General features: G+C 56.0%; 2 protein-coding genes across 2 annotated transcripts; one reads left to right on the forward strand and one right to left on the reverse strand.

The window, feature by feature from the left end:
- Window positions 1–26: 26 nt before the first annotated feature.
- ADPRS (ADP-ribosylserine hydrolase) lies at window positions 27–5,024 on the forward strand. The gene is made up of 6 exons (XM_050326452.1): window positions 27–258; window positions 914–1,010; window positions 1,724–1,931; window positions 2,019–2,203; window positions 2,290–2,390; window positions 2,887–5,024. Exons 1-6 carry the CDS (start codon window positions 27–29, stop codon window positions 3,177–3,179), a joined length of 1,116 nt encoding a protein of 371 aa, XP_050182409.1. The 3' UTR covers window positions 3,180–5,024.
- Window positions 5,025–5,747: 723 nt separating this feature from the next.
- Window positions 5,748–17,602, reverse strand: COL8A2 (collagen type VIII alpha 2 chain). The gene is made up of 3 exons (XM_050326449.1): window positions 17,490–17,602; window positions 15,029–15,264; window positions 5,748–10,607 (listed from the first exon to the last, which is right to left on the reverse strand). Exons 1-3 carry the CDS (start codon window positions 17,528–17,530, stop codon window positions 8,686–8,688), a joined length of 2,199 nt encoding a protein of 732 aa, XP_050182406.1. The 5' UTR covers window positions 17,531–17,602; the 3' UTR covers window positions 5,748–8,685.
- Between the last annotated feature and the right edge of the window lie 431 nt (window positions 17,603–18,033).

Here is an 18,033-nt window from a genome sequence, read left to right on the forward strand (position 1 = left end):
TGGAGGAAGACGCAGCTCGGGACAAGATGGCGGCCGCCGGTCCGGCCTCAGGCCCCGGGCGGCTCCCGCCTCGTCCCCGGCCCGGCCCCGCTCGTTTCCGGGGCTGTTTAGCCGGGGCGTTGTTGGGGGATTGCCTGGGAGCCGTTTTCGAAGGCAGGAGCGTCGTGAAGCTGCCGGAGCTGCTGAGTTTCCTCGGAGGGCTGGAACCGGCGCCGCCCGAGGAGGAAGGGGGAGAGGCGGCGGGGAGCGCGCGAGGAGGTGGGTGAGGGAAGGTCGGCCTTGTCCCGCCCCTTCACGCATCCCCGGGGATTCGGGTTGGACCCCGATACCCCTCCTCCCCCCCCGGGATCGGGTTTTGGGGTGCGTGTGTCCCCTCCCTCCTCGGCACCCCCAGCATTGGGTTTTGGGGGGGGTGTCCCCTCAGCACCCCCAGCATTGGGGTTTAGGGGGGGGTGTCCCCTCAGCACCCCCAGGATTGGGGTTTAGGGGGGGGTGTCCCCCTCCTCTCTCCATAGAATCCCCCCAGTCTGGGGTGCTCTGTTTCTGTGCTGACCTGACTCTCATGTGCTTCTGGATATCGATCACCCTCTCCTGGATCCTGTTAACCATGAAGTACATTCTGTCTGGTTTTAGCTGTGGGTGCAGCTACCTGGCTGTGCCAAGAGTGGTTTTGGTTGGAAAGGACCTTAAAAACATCTCATTCCACCCCCTGCCGTGGGCAGGGACACCTTCCACCAGCCCAGGTTGCTCCAAGCCCCGTCCAACCTGGCCTTGGACACTTCCAGGGATGGGGCAGCCACAGCTTCTCTGGGCACCCTGTGCCAGTCAGGCCTTGGGGGTCAGGGGGGTGCTGGCAGAGGGCAGGAGCGGTTTGTCCCTGGCTGGGGGTGTCACCCTGTCCCTCCTGTCGCAGAGTCGCTGCCCTACACGGACGACACGGCCATGAGCAGGTCGGTGGTGCAGTCCCTGCTGGCCAAGGGGGAGTTCGACGAGGTTGACATGGCCAAGAGGTGAGGACGGAGCTCCTGAAGGTGAAACCATCACTGTGGCTGGCTGTGGAGTCGCTGGTAATTTGTGGAGGGGAGAAAATCAGGGAAGTGATGATTGATCCTGTAATTTGGTGTGTGCTTAGCCCTGCCCTGGACCTGCAGCAGCATCGGCTGCAGTGTGGGGTCAGAGTCTGCCTGGACATGTCAGCCCTGTGTGTGTTCACTTTTGGGGAGCAGAATGCCTGGAGAGTTCAGAAACACTTAATTTCATGTTTATTTGTTGCTATTTATGTTCGTACTGCCCTTAATTTAGTGAGGGAATGGGAGTGAGCTCAGCTTGGCTTTGTTTATGATCCATTTCCCTCTGGAATCCCCATCCCTGGGAGCATTTGGTTCCACTTAAGGGAGAGCGTTTCTTTGTTTAGAAAACTCTCCCTCTGAACTTGAACAAAAGACTTTCTTTGTGGTTGTGACCCACGGAAATGTTTCCAGTTTGCTTCTATTTCGAGGCAAAGCTGAGAGGGAAACAAGTGGCTTGTGGAAGGTGATGTTTATACACCCTTTCCTCCTTTCACACTGGTTTTCAGGAATTGTTTCCTGGCAGAAGTGACCCCCTGACTGTCACTGATTCACACGTGTGTTATTAATTCAGTTTAGCAAGAGGCTTCACCCAGTCACAAACACCAGTAACAGACCAACCCCCCCGTGTGTTTGCCCTGCCCTGCCCACGCCAGGTTTGCAGAGGAGTACAAGAAGGAGCCCAACAGGGGTTATGGGATGGCCGTGGTCAACGTCTTCAAGAAGCTGCTGAGCCCCAAGTGCAGCGATGTGTTCGAGCCCGCCAGGGCCCAGTTCAACGGGAAGGGCTCCTACGGGAACGGCGGGGCCATGAGGGTGGCCGGCATCCCCCTCGTCTACGCTGACACCCAGGATGTCAAGAAGGTACCGGACTGTTCTGGGCTCCCGGGGTGTCCCTGGAGCCGGGGCAGCCCCCGGATGGCTGTGCTGACGCCGGGCTTCCCTCGGCAGTTTGCGAAGCTGAGCGCGGAGCTGACCCACGCCAACTCCCTGGGCTACAACGGGGCCATCCTGCAGGCCCTGGCCGTGCACCTGGCGCTGCAGGGAGGGCTCAGCAGGGAGACCTTCCTGGAGCAGCTCATCAGCCACATGGAGCACGTGGAGGCAGATGACAAGTCCCTCAGCGACGCCCGGGCGTGAGTAGCCGTGAGGAAGCACCAGCTCTGCTGTGGTGGCCTGTTCTGGCTCCTCATGTTCTCCCCCCTTCCCTCTCTGCTTGCAGGCTGGGGTTTGAGGATTTACCGTTTTCCAGGCGTCTAAAGAAAATCAAGGAGTTTTTGGAGCTCAGCAGCGTTCCCAAAGCAGATGTGTTGTTTGAGTTAGGTGAGTACCTTTCTTACTATTAGCATTAGGGAAGAGCTGGAAGCAGGACTAACTCAGCAAGACTGGTAGCTGTGTCTTCCCCCAGATTTCTCTTTGTGCTGCCTGTTGGGCACAGAATGTGCTGGAAAAGCTGCCTGTGCTCACCTGTCAGGAATTCTAGTCTCTACCCACTGATTCCCTGTGTTGTGTCTTGCTAAGGAAAACTTGTCTTGCATTATACATCTTAATATTTGAAGATCTCTTAATGACCAGTGGGTTGTCATGTTGAATGGGGACAGGTAGATGTGTATGGCCAGACTACACTGGTGTAACTGGGAGTTGCTCTCTGGGATGTGAGTGATCCTGGGAAACTGGGGGGATTTCTGAGGCACAAACCTTTGCACCTTTTCCTGATAAAACCCATGATACTGGTATGGAAAGTCAGTGGCAGCAGGAAGCTGCAGTTGGAAGGGAAGAGGGAAGGAAGCCCTGAGGGTGATGGCCGGGTGTGTTCCAGGCAATGGCATCGCTGCTCTGCGCTCCGTCCCCACTGCCATTTACTCCTTCCTGCGCTGCATGGACACTGATCCCGACATTCCCGAGCACTACAACGCCCTGCAGAGAACCATCATCTACTGCATCTCCCTGGGGGGGGACACGGACACCATCGCCACCATGGCGGGGGCCATCGCCGGCGCCTACTATGGCGAGGAGCAGGTGCCCCCGAGCTGGGAGCAGAGCTGTGAGGCTTTCCAGGAGACCCAGAGGATGGCCAAGAGCTTGTATGAACTCTACTGCCAGCGGCTCTGAGCTCCAGGGGAGCTCCAGGGGTTTCCTGAAGGCAAAGGGGTGGTCACCTCTGGCTTTGTGGTCAGATCCAGCGGTGGATCCGCGCCATCGGTGACACCAGCGAGCCTCAGCTGGGAAAGGTGCCTGCTGCTGTCAGCTGGGAGCACGAGCTGCCTTGGAAAGGAGGGGACATCCCCTGCAGCCATGGATCAGCTGGGAAGTGGCTGCACGTGGCACCTTGGACAGTGGGTGCAGCTCTTCTGAGCGTACAGGAGCATCTTGTTTTCCGTGGGATTGCTTGCTTTGTCCACCGTTGTGCCATTTGTCATTGCAGTTACTGGCGGGTGTCTAAATCTGCAGACTTTTTCCCTGTTTTCCTCTGCTCCTGTGTCCGTGGCCTGTGTTGTGGTTGGTGGCCCATCCACACCCCTCGCACAGCAGCAGGTCACTCTCAGCTGGCCAGCCAAGGGATGTCACAGGAGTCACCAGAGGCCTGGTGGCCTGGGTTGTCCCCTGTGCTGAGTGAGGATGCCAGAGCACAGACCTCCCAGGGAGATTTGTTTCCCCAAAGGCAGAATGAGAAGTGCCAGAGAAAGAAGGGATTTCTTTGCATCACTGGAGTCACTCTGAGAGACCTTTGGTGCCTGCAGACAATCCCTGCTGGGAGAGGGTGTCCCTGATTGCTGCTCCTCCTGTGTCCTTTGCCCCTGGGATCCAGCAGGCACCGTCACCTGCTGCACTTTGTGTTCCCTTGCCCAGCTGCTGTCACACTGCTGCAGCCACGCTGGCTGCTCCTCTGCTCCTCATTCGTGCATCCCACATTTTTAGTGTCCTGTGTATCCCCAGAGCACCAAGTGAGATTTCTGTTCAAATCACAGCATCACACTACTCTGAGTTGGAAGGGACCCACCAGGATCATGGGAGTGCAGCTCCCAGGGAGACCAAATATGAGGGTGGAGACAGTTGTGAAACCTGGTGTTACAAGGAATTCCTGGTTCTCCTGTGTTCAGTGATAAAAGTGACTTGAGCAAGGTGCAGGAGTTACTTCTCACAATTCTAGTCCTCTCTGCTGGGTAAGAATTACCCAAAATTAGAGAGGAAGGTGAGTTAATTGGGGGAGAATTTATCAGTGTTTAGAAGCAGCTGGTGCTGGTGGCCAGGAATGTTCTAAGCCAGCTGTATTCCAGAATTTCACATTCAAAACCTTTTCCTGGTGGAGCTGGTCAAAAAGGGAGAAACAGCTTGGGAATGGCACGTCTAGAAAAGGGCTGGAAGCTTTTTTAATAATTGAAAACAAAAAAGTCATCATGTGGAAGCGTTTATAAATTTGAATGTGACAGTGTGACTCTTGTTATTTCTCCAGTATTTCTTGTGACACCGGGAAGCGCCCGTTGTGCTCCCCGGTGGTGTTGGCACGTGGTGGCTGTGTCAGGCTGCATGCACATGTGGGAATCTGGCTGCCACAGGTCCTTCCAGTTTTCCCTGTAGCCTGCTTCCTTCAAGTGCCAGTCTTTTGTGTGATGCTTTAATGGGTTTTCCTTGTATAAGTGGATTCTTGTCCTGGGAACATGTGGAATTTTGGTCTGTTGTGTATTTCTGTATTGTGCTGCAGATCTGAGCTGTAAAATGCCAGGTTTTCCACATTATTCTGCCAGAGAGGCGACCAGATTCATGGAATTATTTAAAAGAAGATATTTTTCTTTTAAAGCAGCTTTATAATTTTAAATGTTTGGAGCTCACGGAGAGCAAAGAGCTCCTGTTTAAAGACTAGAGCTCATTTTAGGCCAAAATTTAAACATGTACTGAAACCTTTAGCTCTGGCTTCCTTGGAGAGAAATAAAATCCCTCAGTTATCTTTGTTAATTAGCCACTGCTCTTGTGTTTTGATTCAAGTCATGAAGTTGTGTTTCCCTAATGCCAGGAGTACCAGGAGTGGCTCTTGGTAACAGGATGAGTCGACGTGGGGCATTGCAGGGAGGGTCCCTGGAGAGGTGCTTTCCTTCTCAGGCTGCAGAGGAGTTCAGGTGCTGGAATGCAGCGTGTGGGATCCAGCAGAGAGCAGGGAATGTGCTGGGAGCCCTGGGACTGGCAGCACGAGGATGGCTTGTTCCTTGGAGTGACTTTAGAAGGTGCCTGCATATGTCAGCCAGGCTTCCCTGGGAGCGTTTCACCCATTACAAGGAACACCTTTGCCAGGTGGGAAAACACGTTTTCTTCTCTTTATTTTTTGTACTCTGAGCCTCAGAAGGTGCTTTGCTACAGGTGTTTCTGAATCATTCGGGATGGAGGTTGGCTGTAGAATAAAAAATCATGGGAAAAACCCCCATACAGAAGGGAAGGGAATCCCCAATGCTTTACCTGCCATTCCTCAAATTAATAACTGCCAGGCTGGAAGGGTCTGGGTTTCATCCTTTTTTATAACTGAACTTCTGGAGACAGGAATCTTTTCCTTAATCACAAGAAGTAACTTCTTGCATAAGGATATCAACAGGGGAATGTGCTGGGAACGAGTGAGATTTGAGGAAGGAGAGTGTAAGAGAACTGTGCGAGGCTGAGCAAGTCCCAGGACAAAGCACAGCTGAGCCCACCTTTATACAATAAGTTTTATTGATGTTTTGTCAATACAATCAAGTACTGCAGTTTTAGTTGTGAAGAGCAGGCCAGTTTCGGGTCACAAAGAGTGCATTTTAAACCAACTTTTACTAGGACAGTGCATGTAATAAGTATTTACAAAACTAAAAACCTCTATATACTAGGTTAGAAATGAAGATACTAGAGGCAAATTTAAAAAAAATAGTAAGAATTTGTATATAAAAATGCACATTGTAATGCAGTTTTCAGCATTAAAAATAGACACTTCATCCAACCCAACCTTTTTTTTATTCTTGTGATTGAAACCAAAATCCCATGCGCTCACACACACGACAGAAAATAATCCTTTCTGCTGGCGAATATGTACTCAGTATTCCAGAAGGAAATCCTTCTGGAGAGTGAACAGCCTCCCTCATCCTGTGCATCGTTTTTTTAGCCTAACTATGTGCGTGTAATATCTTTGCTTTCCACTAGTGTGTAAATGTAAGAGGTTAAATAGCTGCGAGGAGTGATTATGGGTTTGCTCTGCACGTGAAGGGAAAGTGGAATTGCAAAACAATATCTACAGCACGAAGGAGTTAATCTGGGGGTGGTTACAGTGAGGAGTTTGGTCGTTGCTTTTTGCCAGCTCGAACGAGAAGTTTGGAGTGAGACAGAACAGAACAACAAGAGGTGGGATGTAGGGTAGGCACAGTATAAATAAGTCGCTTTGAGGAGCAGGGTGAGGCTCCCACCAGGTGTGGCAGCTCCTGGCCCTGCACAGTTGTGTGGGGCCAGACCAGCTGAGTTCTCCACAGGGAAGGAGATAGATCCCCTGCCAGCACCCTCCGCTCCCAAACCTGGGCTTGGAAAAAACATCTGAGCTTCCACTTTTAGTTTTAGGGACTCTCTGTGTACGGGTCCTGTTCCTGCTGGGAAATGCTCCTGTTCCTGCTGGGAAAGAACCTGTTACAGTCACAACCCCAATGGTCCTGAGCCCATCCCACCCTCAGGAGTTAAAAATGTCCAGTGGGATCAGACATCTTTCAGCTTGAGAAGTTTCATCTTTGCATGAAACTTGCAACTTTAAGGAGAGAAAATCCCAGGAGGGGACACAGCCCCACCAGGCAGTGGCTGGAGCACTGCCTGTCCAACTGCCAATTTCCTTCTTGTGTTTTTTAAATTTCAGGAATAGGTGTGTTTTTAAAAGGAAGCCCTGGATGGCAAGAGGCAGAAAGACAGGACAGGCTTGAGGAGAAAAACAAACAAACAAAACAAAAATAGGAAAAGAAAAGTTGTTTAAATATCTTGAAGAGTTCGTCTGGAGAACAAATTCAGTCCCGGTCTTGCTGTGTTCCTTTGGCCATCGAACAGGCTGTAGGAAAATGCAAAGGTCAGAGATGCTCAGCTGGTGACCAAATTGTTGGTGTTTCTCAAGGATGTGCCTTTGCAGAGGGACATGCAGTGGGATGCACATGGATTGACTTCAGCAGCGTGTTCCTGGCCCGGGATGAGCAGAATCCCTGGCCTGTGAGTGGCAGTGACTGTTCTACTGTGAGAAACCTGCAGAGCCACGGATTCCCTTGTTCCCTGTGCCAAGGGACAGAGCAGCCAGGTGGGCATTGCGGTGCCACCTGGCCCTGCAGCTCATGCTCAGGTCGGTAACGCTTCAGTATTAGGGAGACAAAGTGGTAACAATAGAGAGATGCTGATTTTTTTAACCTAAGTCTCAGAGTGGCACCAGGGTTGGTGCCCTGTCACAGGTCCGTGTTTGGTGCCCTGTCACAGGTACATATTGCACTACACTCGTAAGTAACATTGTGAAGTGGATCATAGCACCGTGGTGAAATCACTGCATGGGCAATTAGAACCCATTTTTTCTTAATTCTGAGATCCCCAGAGCAAGGGGGGACACCAATGCAAAAGTTCCCACATCCCAAAACAAACAGGAAAAGCAAGCTGTCCGTCAGTGGCACTTCCTTGTGTCACTACAGCTGGCAGTACCGTGAGCCGGGCTCGCAGTGCCATCCTTGTGTGGGCAGAGATGCTCCTGAGGCCAAGCAAGTCTTTGGGCTGCAGAGACAGACGGGACAGGACCAGCCCTTGGACTGCCCAGCAGGTGAATGGAGAGAGCGGATCGTTGTTCATCCCAGGGGTCCCAGCTTCCCTCACTGCCTTTGGAACAGGTCGTGCCATCCTCCCAGGTACCAGTGCCTGGATGTTTTAATTCCTAAAGGTGATGGGGGGAGGGTTCAAAATAATATTTACTTCTTAGAAGGTGCTTATGCAAAGTGTTCCACTTTTTTAGGATTATAAATCCAACCACACTGAATCCGGAGTGAATCGGAGAGACTGCCCCAAAGCACAGTCTGGAAAAACAGGCGTCAGCAAGCCTGGAACTCGGGCATCTGATGGTTGGGAAGGAAATTTCTCAATCCAGCGTGGATCCCTGCTGCTGTACGGGTTTGGGTAAGTGCTGGGACCCTGCATAGGTTACCAAACACACCAGCTGTGACACAGCTGGATTTATTTATTCAGCATTCCAAATGGGAAACGAGGGCACTTGATACAGACCAGAAGGGTCTGGTCTTCCAGCCGACCCTCTCTGGATCACAGAGCCAGATCCTTGCCATCCCAAGCGCGTTTCTGTGTTTGATGTCCAGTCACTGGGGTAAAATTTATTCCAAATATGCTTTGCTGAGGAAGTTGCTCCCCTGCCTCCCTTCTCCCTCCCCCAAAAAAAGAAAGATAGATGGGTAGACATCTCCTTCCCAATTACCCTTGTGACTCTTGGATCAAACAGCGCGAAGCAAGGTCCCACAGCAGCGGTTTGCGCGTTCTTCCCAGTGACTTTTCTTTTTTGTATTAATTTTAAAACACTTTTTTATCAAAAAAAAAAAAAAAAAAAGAGAGTTTATGGCTAAAGTGGGTGAAAAGGAAACGTGCCCAACAGCCGTTATGTGGGGCAGAGCAGGAACCCGGAGAAGGAGGAGTGGATGTATTCCGTGGAGTACAGCCCGTTGGCCTGGTCCGAGGGCATTTGTACCCACACCTGGTCGTTCTCCTTGAGTTCAAGCACGGCACTGCCCGAGGCCTGGTCCAGGTACCCCTTTTTGTACTCGTCGTAGGTGTAGGTGGCCGGCACGTTGTTCTTGTACAGGGCCACCCAGACGTTGGTCCCTTTGACGTGCACGTGGTAGGCGAAGTAGTAGATTCCGGATACGGGGCAGGTGAAGATCCCGGTGACCGGGTTGTAGCCGTTGTGCCCATTGTACAAGGTCCGGTCAAACTTGACGGGCATGCCGGAGGCGGGGAAGGGGGAGGTGAGGATGGCGGTGAAGGCGGGCGCGATGCGGGCGGCGAGCTCCCCCCGGCCGTACTGCGGCTTGCCCGGCTTGCCGTTGCCCAGCACGGCGCCCTCCACGCCGCCGTCCGGCAGGTGCAGCCCCGCGATGCCCGTCTCGTCCAGCACCCCCGGCGCTCCCGGTGGCCCAGGCGGCCCCGGTGGGCCTGGTGGCCCGTTCAGCCCCGGCGTTCCCGGCATTCCGGGCGGCCCAATGGGTCCGGCCATTCCGGGCTCGCCAGTCTTCCCCTCGCCAGGAACACCGGGGAGCCCGGGCTCCCCTTTCAGCCCTGGTAACCCTTGAGGCCCCATGGGACCCGCGGGCCCTTGCAATCCTGGGATGCCTGAGGGGCCCCTCAGCCCTGGCTGTCCTGGGATCCCACCATCCCCTTTGGGCCCGGGGCCACCCGTTAATCCGGGCACCCCCGGGAGACCGATGAACCCTGGTTCTCCTTTGGGGCCTGTCGGGCCGGGGGGTCCCACTGACCCGGGCAGGCCCCTTTCTCCCGGCACCCCTGGCTTCCCGGCAAAGCCATTTGGGCCCTGGTCGCCACGCATCCCCGGCATTCCTGGGGGCCCGCTCGGCCCCACGTCCCCCTTGGATCCGGGCAGCCCGTGCTTGCCCGGCAGCCCCATGGAACCTGGCGGGCCCGGTGGGCCGATGATGCCAGCAGGGCCCGGCTCGCCCGGCTCCCCATCAACGCCAGGTTCCCCCTTGTCGCCGATGGCTCCCTGTGCCCCTGGCTGCCCACGGTCTCCTTTCAGGCCGGGCAAACCCGGCTTCCCATAACCCGTTGGACCTGGCAGACCTGGGAGGCCGCGGATCCCGGGCTCTCCCTTCGGTCCCATGGGGCCCTGTATCCCTGGCACCCCCGCAGCGCCCGGGACCCCGATCCCGTCAATCCCAGGGGGGCCTCGTGGCCCCACAGGGCCGGGCTCCCCGGTGACACCAGGCCCGCCCGGGGGGCCCATGTCACCCTTGTCCCCTGGTGCTCCTGGCAACCCATCAAGGCCGGGCTTCCCAATGCCGACAGGCCCGGGGGGCCCTGCGGGGCCAGGAGGGCCCCCATTCCCCCGGGGCCCTGGTAACCCTGGCTTCCCCACACCGTTTTCACCCTTCATCCCTCGCTCTCCACGGGGCCCTGGCTCCCCTTTCGGGCCAGGCTCACCCCGAAAGCCGGGCAGACCGGGCCCACCCTGGGGACCCGGCTTCCCATTGACAGAGAGTCCAGCTGGCCCGGGCAGCCCTGGGGGGCCGGGAAGTCCTCTTGGCCCTTGCTCCCCTCGCATGCCAGGCTCACCCTTGGCTCCAGGCATCCCTTTCATACCCGCCTTTCCGGGGAGTCCTGGGATGCCGGGTTTCCCAATGCCTGAGAAGCCGGGAGGCCCAGCGGGGCCAGGCTGGCCGTGCATTCCTGGCTTCCCTGTGCCTGGTTTTCCTGGGTAACCGGGGGGCCCAGGGGGTCCACGTGGGCCAGGCTTCCCTGGCGGTCCTGGCTCCCCTTTGAGGTCCATGGGCAGCAGCGGTGGCATGTCTGTGGAGAGAAGAGGCACAGAGAGTCACTGGGGCCAGTGGTGGACAAGGACTGTGCCACTGTGGGTTGTCCTTGGGATGCTGGAGCTGGGGCCTCTGCACTGCCTGGGCTGGGCTTGCAGGAGCACTCTTCCATTTAAACATGGCCACAGTGGCTCACAACAGCAGGCCTGTCCTGAGGCAAGACCTAGGCTAATCCCAGCCTTACATGATGTCAGGTGACACCATGGAAGGTGTCAGCACAACCAGCGCTTGCCGTGGGCTCTGGCAACACTGTTTTGTGATGAGTTACTGCGGGGTGTCTTTGGGAGCTGGATTCAAATCTCCCACTGTCTCACTTCCCAGAGGCCTCAAAAGCACCGTGGGATTCAGCCACTCCTGCCTGGACTCAGCTGAGAGGATGGCGACAGAGCGAGCCAAGACCGAGGATAATCCCTCCACCCCATCCCGCGTGTCCAGGGCCTCGGGAGACCTTTAATCCTTCTGGATTAGAAAGAAAACTCTTGGACATGTACTCGAAAGCCTGAGGAGGCGATGAATGTGTGGGTTAGGCCATGCCCACGGTGCTCGCTGGCACAGCTCCCTAGTCCAGCAAGGCAGAGAAAAAAACAAAAGGGAAAAAAGCACTGAGGATGGAGGAGAAGCCAAGAGCTAGGAGGGAAATGCAGCCTCAGCTCTGTCCAAATGAGTCAGCCCAGCTGGGAATAGGCCGCAACCACTTGACATTTCAAGAATTTATTGAGGTCTTTTGCAAACGGATATAAGAAAGAAACTAATGGGCTGAGAGTCTCCAAAGGCGACGAGAGGCAGATGATATGCCCACCGCAGCTCGGCATGGAAAGCGCAGACGTGAGCATAAATAACTCCTCGAGGCTGGCCCGGGCAGGGTGTCACCTCCCACATGACCCCGGGAATGGGTGAAAAAGAATAAATCAGACCAACTCTTTTTTTGGGAAGTTTGAAATGAAGGAAACACTTGACATTCACACCTACACAGGACGATGACAAGAAAGGCAAAAGGCAGAGGAAAAGGCCTTGACATCTTGGGTGAATTGTAACCAAATCTGCCTGAGGTAGATCATTCCAGTTGGGAAGAGATCCCATGTGGGATGGGAATGGATCCTGACTGGGATGGGAGCAGGATATGAGGCTGTGTGCCTGGGCATGGTGTTGAGGAGGAGGCAGTGAGGTCCCCAGGGTCTACCAGCCTGGCCCCCTCAGTGAGCCAAGCGTGGCCCTGGGAGCAGGGACACCCATAAAGCTGGGGTCTGCCAGCACGGAGATTTCCTCAGTCAATGGGAAAAGCTTAGGGGAGATTTGAGACACGTGAAAAGAATAACTGTGGCAGCAGCAGGCACTGCTCCCAGAGCATCGGAGGTGGCTTTGCTGCCCTAAGCACAGCAATTAGCTCTGGCCCTTCCCAGCCTGGTGCCGGCGTGTTTTCCTTTGGGTAATGGAAACATTTTCAGAGCTTATCTATAAATCAAAGCCTGGCCCACAGCCCCAGCTGTAGCCGCGGTCACTTGGCTCCCTTGATGAAGGAAATACTTGTCTGTCATGACATTGCCACTGGATTTCTGCAAACTCCTGCTCCTCACCCCGGAAAACCGTGTGGGAAAGAGGGCGAGGGAACTGTGCTGCACTGTTTCTGGGGTTTGAGTCCTGGAAAAAATTTTCTCCAGAAAATTATTTCAATGTGTTTTCTCCCCCTACTTTTTCTTTATTTTTTTTTTCTTCGTGCAACGGTTTGAAAAGAATTAGTTTTCTAGGTCATTTTGCATGGAATCAGAACAAGGATCTACAGCTGAGCCCACGAAGGAAGGAAAAAGCACACACACACTCTCTCACACAAGGCAGTGGAGAGAAACGCCAGGCAGGAGCTGCCAGCTCGCAGGCGGCCAAAAAAGCAGACGGGAAAACCAAACCGGGGCCGTTAGCGGAGAGAAACTGGGACACTGCAGCCACGCTGGTGTCCGATTTCAAAAGCCCATGTCTTACCACAGACACGTCTCGGAGCTCTGCGCTTCACAGCAGCAGCGTGGGGTTCTGTGTTCCCCCGAGCTGCCGTGAATGTTAACGCAGAGCCAGCTGGGGCAGCGGGAAGAGCACGGGGCAGGAATGGCCCCTGCGAGCTCCCACCTGGGCACCATGGAGTGTTCCACCTCCTGAGGAGCACGGACACGGCCAGGTGGGTGCTGCAGCCCCTCCAGAGCTGTGCTCATCCCAGTAAGGACCCCTCACGCCTGGAGGAGGGACCCAGCAGCGCGGACCGGCCACCAGAGGAATAATCCAGTGGGATGGGAAGTGGTTCCCAGCCAGCAGCAGGCCTGGCCAGCACAGCCGGATGACACTGCAGGAAGGAGAGGTTGGCTGCTCCGTGGCGGAGCCCGGCCGAGCTCGTTCCAGAGCTGCTGCCAAACCCTGTCTCGTGAGAGAGTTTCACAGGGACATTGTGTGGGATCGGTGTTTTAGCACCGATCTCATCCTCTGCCCTGGCAGTGGGTGTCCCAGCACAGCACCCAGCAGTGGGTTTACCTGGCAGCAGGGCCATAGACATGGTTTCAATTATGCCAAAAATAAACCCCAATGTGCAAATCTCTGCTTCAATATTCGGAGCATTTTAGCACTTAGCAGCACCTCCTGCCCTGAGCTGTCTCCATGCTCCTGGGGCAGCCGCTTTTGGGTCAGAAAAGGTGTCTGGCACCCTGAGGACACCTGTCCCTCGCTAGATGGCACCTGGAGGCAGGAGGGACCCCCCCTGTTCCTCCCCAGCTGGAGATCTCAGGCCTGGGGCAGCCAGGGGGCCCCCCCAGCTCCCCGCCGGGCCAGGGTAACCCGCGGGGGCACGGAACAGCCCTGTGCCGTCGCGGCAGTCAGCTGAGCTCCCCGAGCAGGGCAGAAGGCCAGCAGGGATTTTCCTTGCCAAATTAGAGGTTAAGCAGAGATGGGAGCTCGGTGGGATCCAGGAGGCACCGGCTTCCCCAGCTGCCTCCGTGCAGCCCCGCAGCCAGTGGCTCAGGCTGCAGCTGTCCCTGCTGCGTCCCCCTGTCCCCCACCTGTCCTCTCTTTCCCAGGGGTTTAGGACAGTAATGCCCATGGGACTCCTGTGCTCTGCCCTGCTTCAGTGTCCCTGCTGTGCCTGCTCTAACCTGGCAGAGCTTGCCCAAACCACACCTTGCCCCAGCCTGGCACTTGCTGCTCTCCCCAGCACAAGCGGTGCTGCTCTGAGGCAGCACAGGCTGCTCCCGTGCGTAGGAAGAAGGAGAAAAGAGAAGGGGAAACAGCAGGGAGAGATTTGAATCCAGTCCCACCAGCAGCTGAAGTGTTCCTGTGCTACGCTGGAAGGTTTTGGCTCTGGCTGGGATTCAGGGAGCAGCTTTACAACAGCTGGGAAGGGGGCAGGGAGGGGGGGGCTCAGAGCACGCTTCGGCTCCAGATTTTGCTGTGTGTTTTCTGACACATGTGCTGAGCTGAACTCCTGATAAGCCATTCAGCCCCACAGTAAATCAGCCACTGGCAGCTCAGTCTTCTCCAGTTTTCCTCCCAGAGCCAGGACTTCAGCTCCTGGGAGCATCAGGGTTTGTGAGAACCCACAGACAGACTCTGATGGCTCTTCCTGAGCATCAGGCACTGACCTGGCAGCTCTGGGCACCCAAACCCAGCATTGCCCCATCCTGTGGTGCTGCCAGCAGCCTGGGATGGGCACAGGTCCCGAGGGCAGCTGTGGGCAGGGGTGACAGAAGGCTGGAGGCCCAGAACCCTGGCTCTGTGGAGTGATGGCCCCAGTGCCTCTGCCCCTCTGAGTGCACATGTCACTCCATGGGGAACGATTTAACATGTGAGGCGTTTCTGGTTGCTGCTCTCTGAGGGAGGAAATGTCTCTCTCCTGCTCTTCCCTCGCCAGTCTGGGTTTCTGCTCCGGCCTTGGCACTCTTTCCTTTCCCAGCTGGTGCAAAACACAGACAGGGAAACGGAATAGGTGGAGGAGTGGAAAAAGCCTTGCTGGGACGGCTCAGGTTTAACAGCAGTGAGAGGCAGAGGGGGGGAGTGCTGGGGCTCCTGTGCCTCACAGCTGGGATGGGCAGCAGGGTGGGAGCAAGAGGCTGGGGAGTCCCCTGTGTGTCCCAGCTCCCAGACCAAGGGACCCACGGGTGACCCCCCAGCCCCAGCAAAGGGGGGGCCTCTGAGGCTCTCCCTGTGTCCATCCTGTCCTTTTGCAATGGGTTAAGGAGACTCAAACGGCCTCCTGTGCTTTGCCAAAGATGTTTTGGACCTTCAGCTGTGCCAGGTGACTGCCAGGGGCTCCAATCCTGAGGGTAGGGGGTGACAAGTATCCAATGGCTGTGGGATGCCACAGCCCCTTCCCACTGTGCCAGCAGCTCTCCCGTGTCCTCCCATTCCCCCACAGAGTGCGGCCCTTACCCAGGTACTGCCCTTTGCCTTCACGGAACGGGGGTCCCAGGGGTCCCTTCACCATGGGCTGCATGTACTTGACCTGGGCGTAGCCCCCCACGCCACCTCCCACGGCCGATCGAGGGCCAACCACCATCACCATCGTCACCAGCAGTGCCACAGCGTCCAGCAGCATCCTGCTCCTGCTCCTGCTCCTGCTCCTGCTCCTGCTCCTGCTCCTGCTCCTGCTCCTGCTGCCACGGCTCCTGTGGACAAAACAACAGTGAGAGTGGGCACCCACAGCCCCCCTTGTGCCCTCTGCCTCTGTGGCCACTGTGGCCGTGGCTCCTGTGGGAGGCTCAGGCTGTCACCACCAAACTCTGCCTGCCCTGGGGACAGCCAGGTGAGTGCTGAGTCTCCCAGATGGGTGCAGGACCAAACCCCCAGTGCTGGAGCTGGAGGCTCCCATTTGTGGCTCAACTGCGGCGCTTCGCGGGCAGCGCCAGGAGCTCGCGCGGAGGACGAGGGATCGACACGGGAGCAGCAGCCTCAGCCCTAAGTGCTTGTTTATTTAAAATAAACCCCCTCTATAAATACTCTCTTCCTCCAGCAACTTTCCCTGCTGGCTCCACGTGCAGAGCTGCAAACAGATTGATTTGCAAAGAACATTTATTTTCGGAAGCTTAAACAACACGTGATGCCAAAGAGCTTTTTGCTGATTTTCCTCCTTCTCGCAATAATTGACCCGTGGTGGTTATTAATGAGAATTAAGCTCCTGGCCTGTCCCGCTGGGGAGCAGGGGAAGGGCTGCTGCGTGCCGGGATTTCATCAGAATTTCCTGAATTGCTTTTGCTGAAGCAGCAGTGAAAAAAAAAAGCTGCAAACTAGAGAAAAAACAACACACACACCCCCCCCCCCAAATTAGAACAAAATTAAACCAAATTAAGTCAAGGGAGCGGGGAGCCCTGGCACAAGATTGTTTCTGATGCCACAAGGGCTTGGCAGGTTGTTGAAGTCTCCAGGGATGAGGAAGCCTTGACTGCTGCTCTCCTGCCTGGAAAATGCCCTCGGAGTAGCTGAGGGCAGCAGGGGACAGGGATGGCCCTGCCACTGGAGCTGTGAGGATGCAGGTGTCTGGGGCAGATGCCGGGAGAGGAGCTCAGCCCTGCCCATCCCGCTGCAGCCGCAGGCCCGGAGCGGTGCTGGAGCCACGGCAGCACCCGGAGCCGTGGCCGTGGGTCGGGTGGCACTGCCAGGGACACGCGTGACAGCCACCCCCAGCCTCCCTGGCAGCACGGCCGGGGCCTCGCCGCCCTTATTGTTTTTCTATCTTCAGGGTCGAGGAGAGGAACGCTTCTTTTATGAAGCAGTATTTTACAAGGATTTGTTTAAGGGAAAAAGAATCCCATTTTAAGGGATTGCAGCTGTAAAAATAGAGTTTCTGTTAAATAAAAGAGGAGAACAAACCCCTGAATCAGCTATTTACTTGTTTTCCTTACCTGGTATGACCCCTGTGCCTCCATCTCTGCCTCCCTCCCTTCCCAGCTCTCTCCTCTCCCACCTGAGCTGGAGTCACCCCTGCTCCTCCCCTCTGCCAGGCTGGTTTCAGGATGCTGCCATGGGAAAAGCGCCTTGGGGTGGCTCAGCCCCTCACTACTGAGTGCTGCTTCTCCTGTCCTGTGAGGAGACACAGGATGGAGGGAAAACAGAGCCAGAGGGAAGGGAGAGGGAGGACAAGGGAATCTGGCCACATTTTGCTGTGCACTGGATACAAAATTAAGTTCCCTATGCCCTCTGTTACCCGGTGGCTCCAGACACGGACTCTCCTGTGTGTTCTCCATGGGTCCAGCCGGGTCATTCCACCTGCTCCTGCACTCCCAAGGGGCTGTGGGACAATGGGGGAGCCTGGCCTGAGTCCCCCAGGCACGTGTGTCCATCCCTTAAGGAGGGGGGGTCTCTGGTGCTGTGCTGTCCCCCCCAGTGGTGCCCGGCACTGGGGCAGGAGGCCTCCTGTTACCCGCACTCTCCAGGCAGTGATTTAATGAGAATAAAATGGAAACATCTGGAGTCTCATATGACGGATAAAGTGTGCACAACGTGCCTGTGGAGAGGCTCTTTCATGCCTGAAATCTCCTGTGTTATGAACTGATAATTAATCACACGGAGCAGCCGCGCCACGCTCCCTTCTCGCCGGGCAGGTCGTGAACAGCGGCTGGTCCGTGGTGTGGATGGGGCAGCTGTGCCTGGGGGTCACCTGCCTGTCCTCCTGGGGTCATCTGCCTGTCCTTCTGGGGGAGCAGGGCCCTGAACCGGCACCGAGACCCCTGGCACAGCTTCAGAGCCACTGCTGCCGCACTGGAGGTGCGAGTGCCGGCCCCCTGGCAGGCAGCAAGCAGACGTGTTAAAAACCCCTGGCACGCCATGAAAGTGCCGGGAACAGGGAAAAAAAATCTCACACTTAAAACATGAGAAAAGAGACAAGAAATGTCACCTTGTTCTCGCGGGAAAACAACCAGCCCATGCCGCCCCCATCGCTTCAGAACTGCCTGTGGCTTGTGCTGGGCAACCTGATGAGCTCCTGGCATACTCCTGGTTTGCTCCTGGTCATTCCCCATGGAAGGGGGCTGCTGGCCCTCACACTGACCCCCTCTCCTTGCAGTGTCCGTGTCAGCACTCCCATGTCCGTGGACTGAGCAATGTTCCTGCGAGCACCACGGCCGTGCTTCCCTGTGGACACAGCTGGGGCTGTTGGCTGAGCTGTGCCTGATTTATGGCCCCTGTTACTGAAATATTAATGAAGGGCCTGGCCGGCCCTGCGCCTGCTCCCTTCAAGGCTAATTATTTTTTAAGTCAATATATGCGGTCCAAGGGGGATCTGCCATTGCGACTGAAGGTCGGCGCAGCAGGGAATTTGTTTAAACCCGGCAGTCAAAGCGCGGTCATTGCAGGGCACGGCGTGTGCTGGCTGGCCCTCACCCCAGCTCCGGTCCCACATCCACGCTGGGGCTGTGCCAGCCCTGTGGAGGGATGAGCCA

Source organism: Myiozetetes cayanensis, unplaced genomic scaffold, assembly GCF_022539395.1.
Source record: "Myiozetetes cayanensis isolate MyiCay16 unplaced genomic scaffold, myiCay2020 scf31, whole genome shotgun sequence".
Taxonomy (NCBI): Eukaryota; Metazoa; Chordata; class Aves; order Passeriformes; family Tyrannidae; genus Myiozetetes; species Myiozetetes cayanensis.

What these genes read in the sequence shown, in the direction of transcription:
- ADPRS (XM_050326452.1), top strand. Translation starts at nt 27, where the DNA reads ATGGCGGCCGCCGGTCCGGCCTCAGGCCCCGGGCGGCTCCCGCCTCGT. An exon ending in GGCGGGGAGCGCGCGAGGAG is followed by an intron (nt 259 to 913) that starts GTGGGTGAGGGA and finishes CTCCTGTCGCAG; the next exon opens with AGTCGCTGCCCTACACGGAC. An exon ending in GAGGTTGACATGGCCAAGAG is followed by an intron (nt 1,011 to 1,723) that starts GTGAGGACGGAG and finishes TGCCCACGCCAG; the next exon opens with GTTTGCAGAGGAGTACAAGA.
- COL8A2 (XM_050326449.1), bottom strand. Translation starts at nt 17,530, where the DNA reads ATGGGGGCGGCATGGGCTGGTTGTTTTCCCGCGAGAACAAG. An exon ending in TGTTTTCCCGCGAGAACAAG is followed by an intron (nt 15,265 to 17,489) that starts GTGACATTTCTT and finishes TTTTGTCCACAG; the next exon opens with GAGCCGTGGCAGCAGGAGCA. An exon ending in AGGCAAAGGGCAGTACCTGG is followed by an intron (nt 10,608 to 15,028) that starts GTAAGGGCCGCA and finishes TTCTCTCCACAG; the next exon opens with ACATGCCACCGCTGCTGCCC.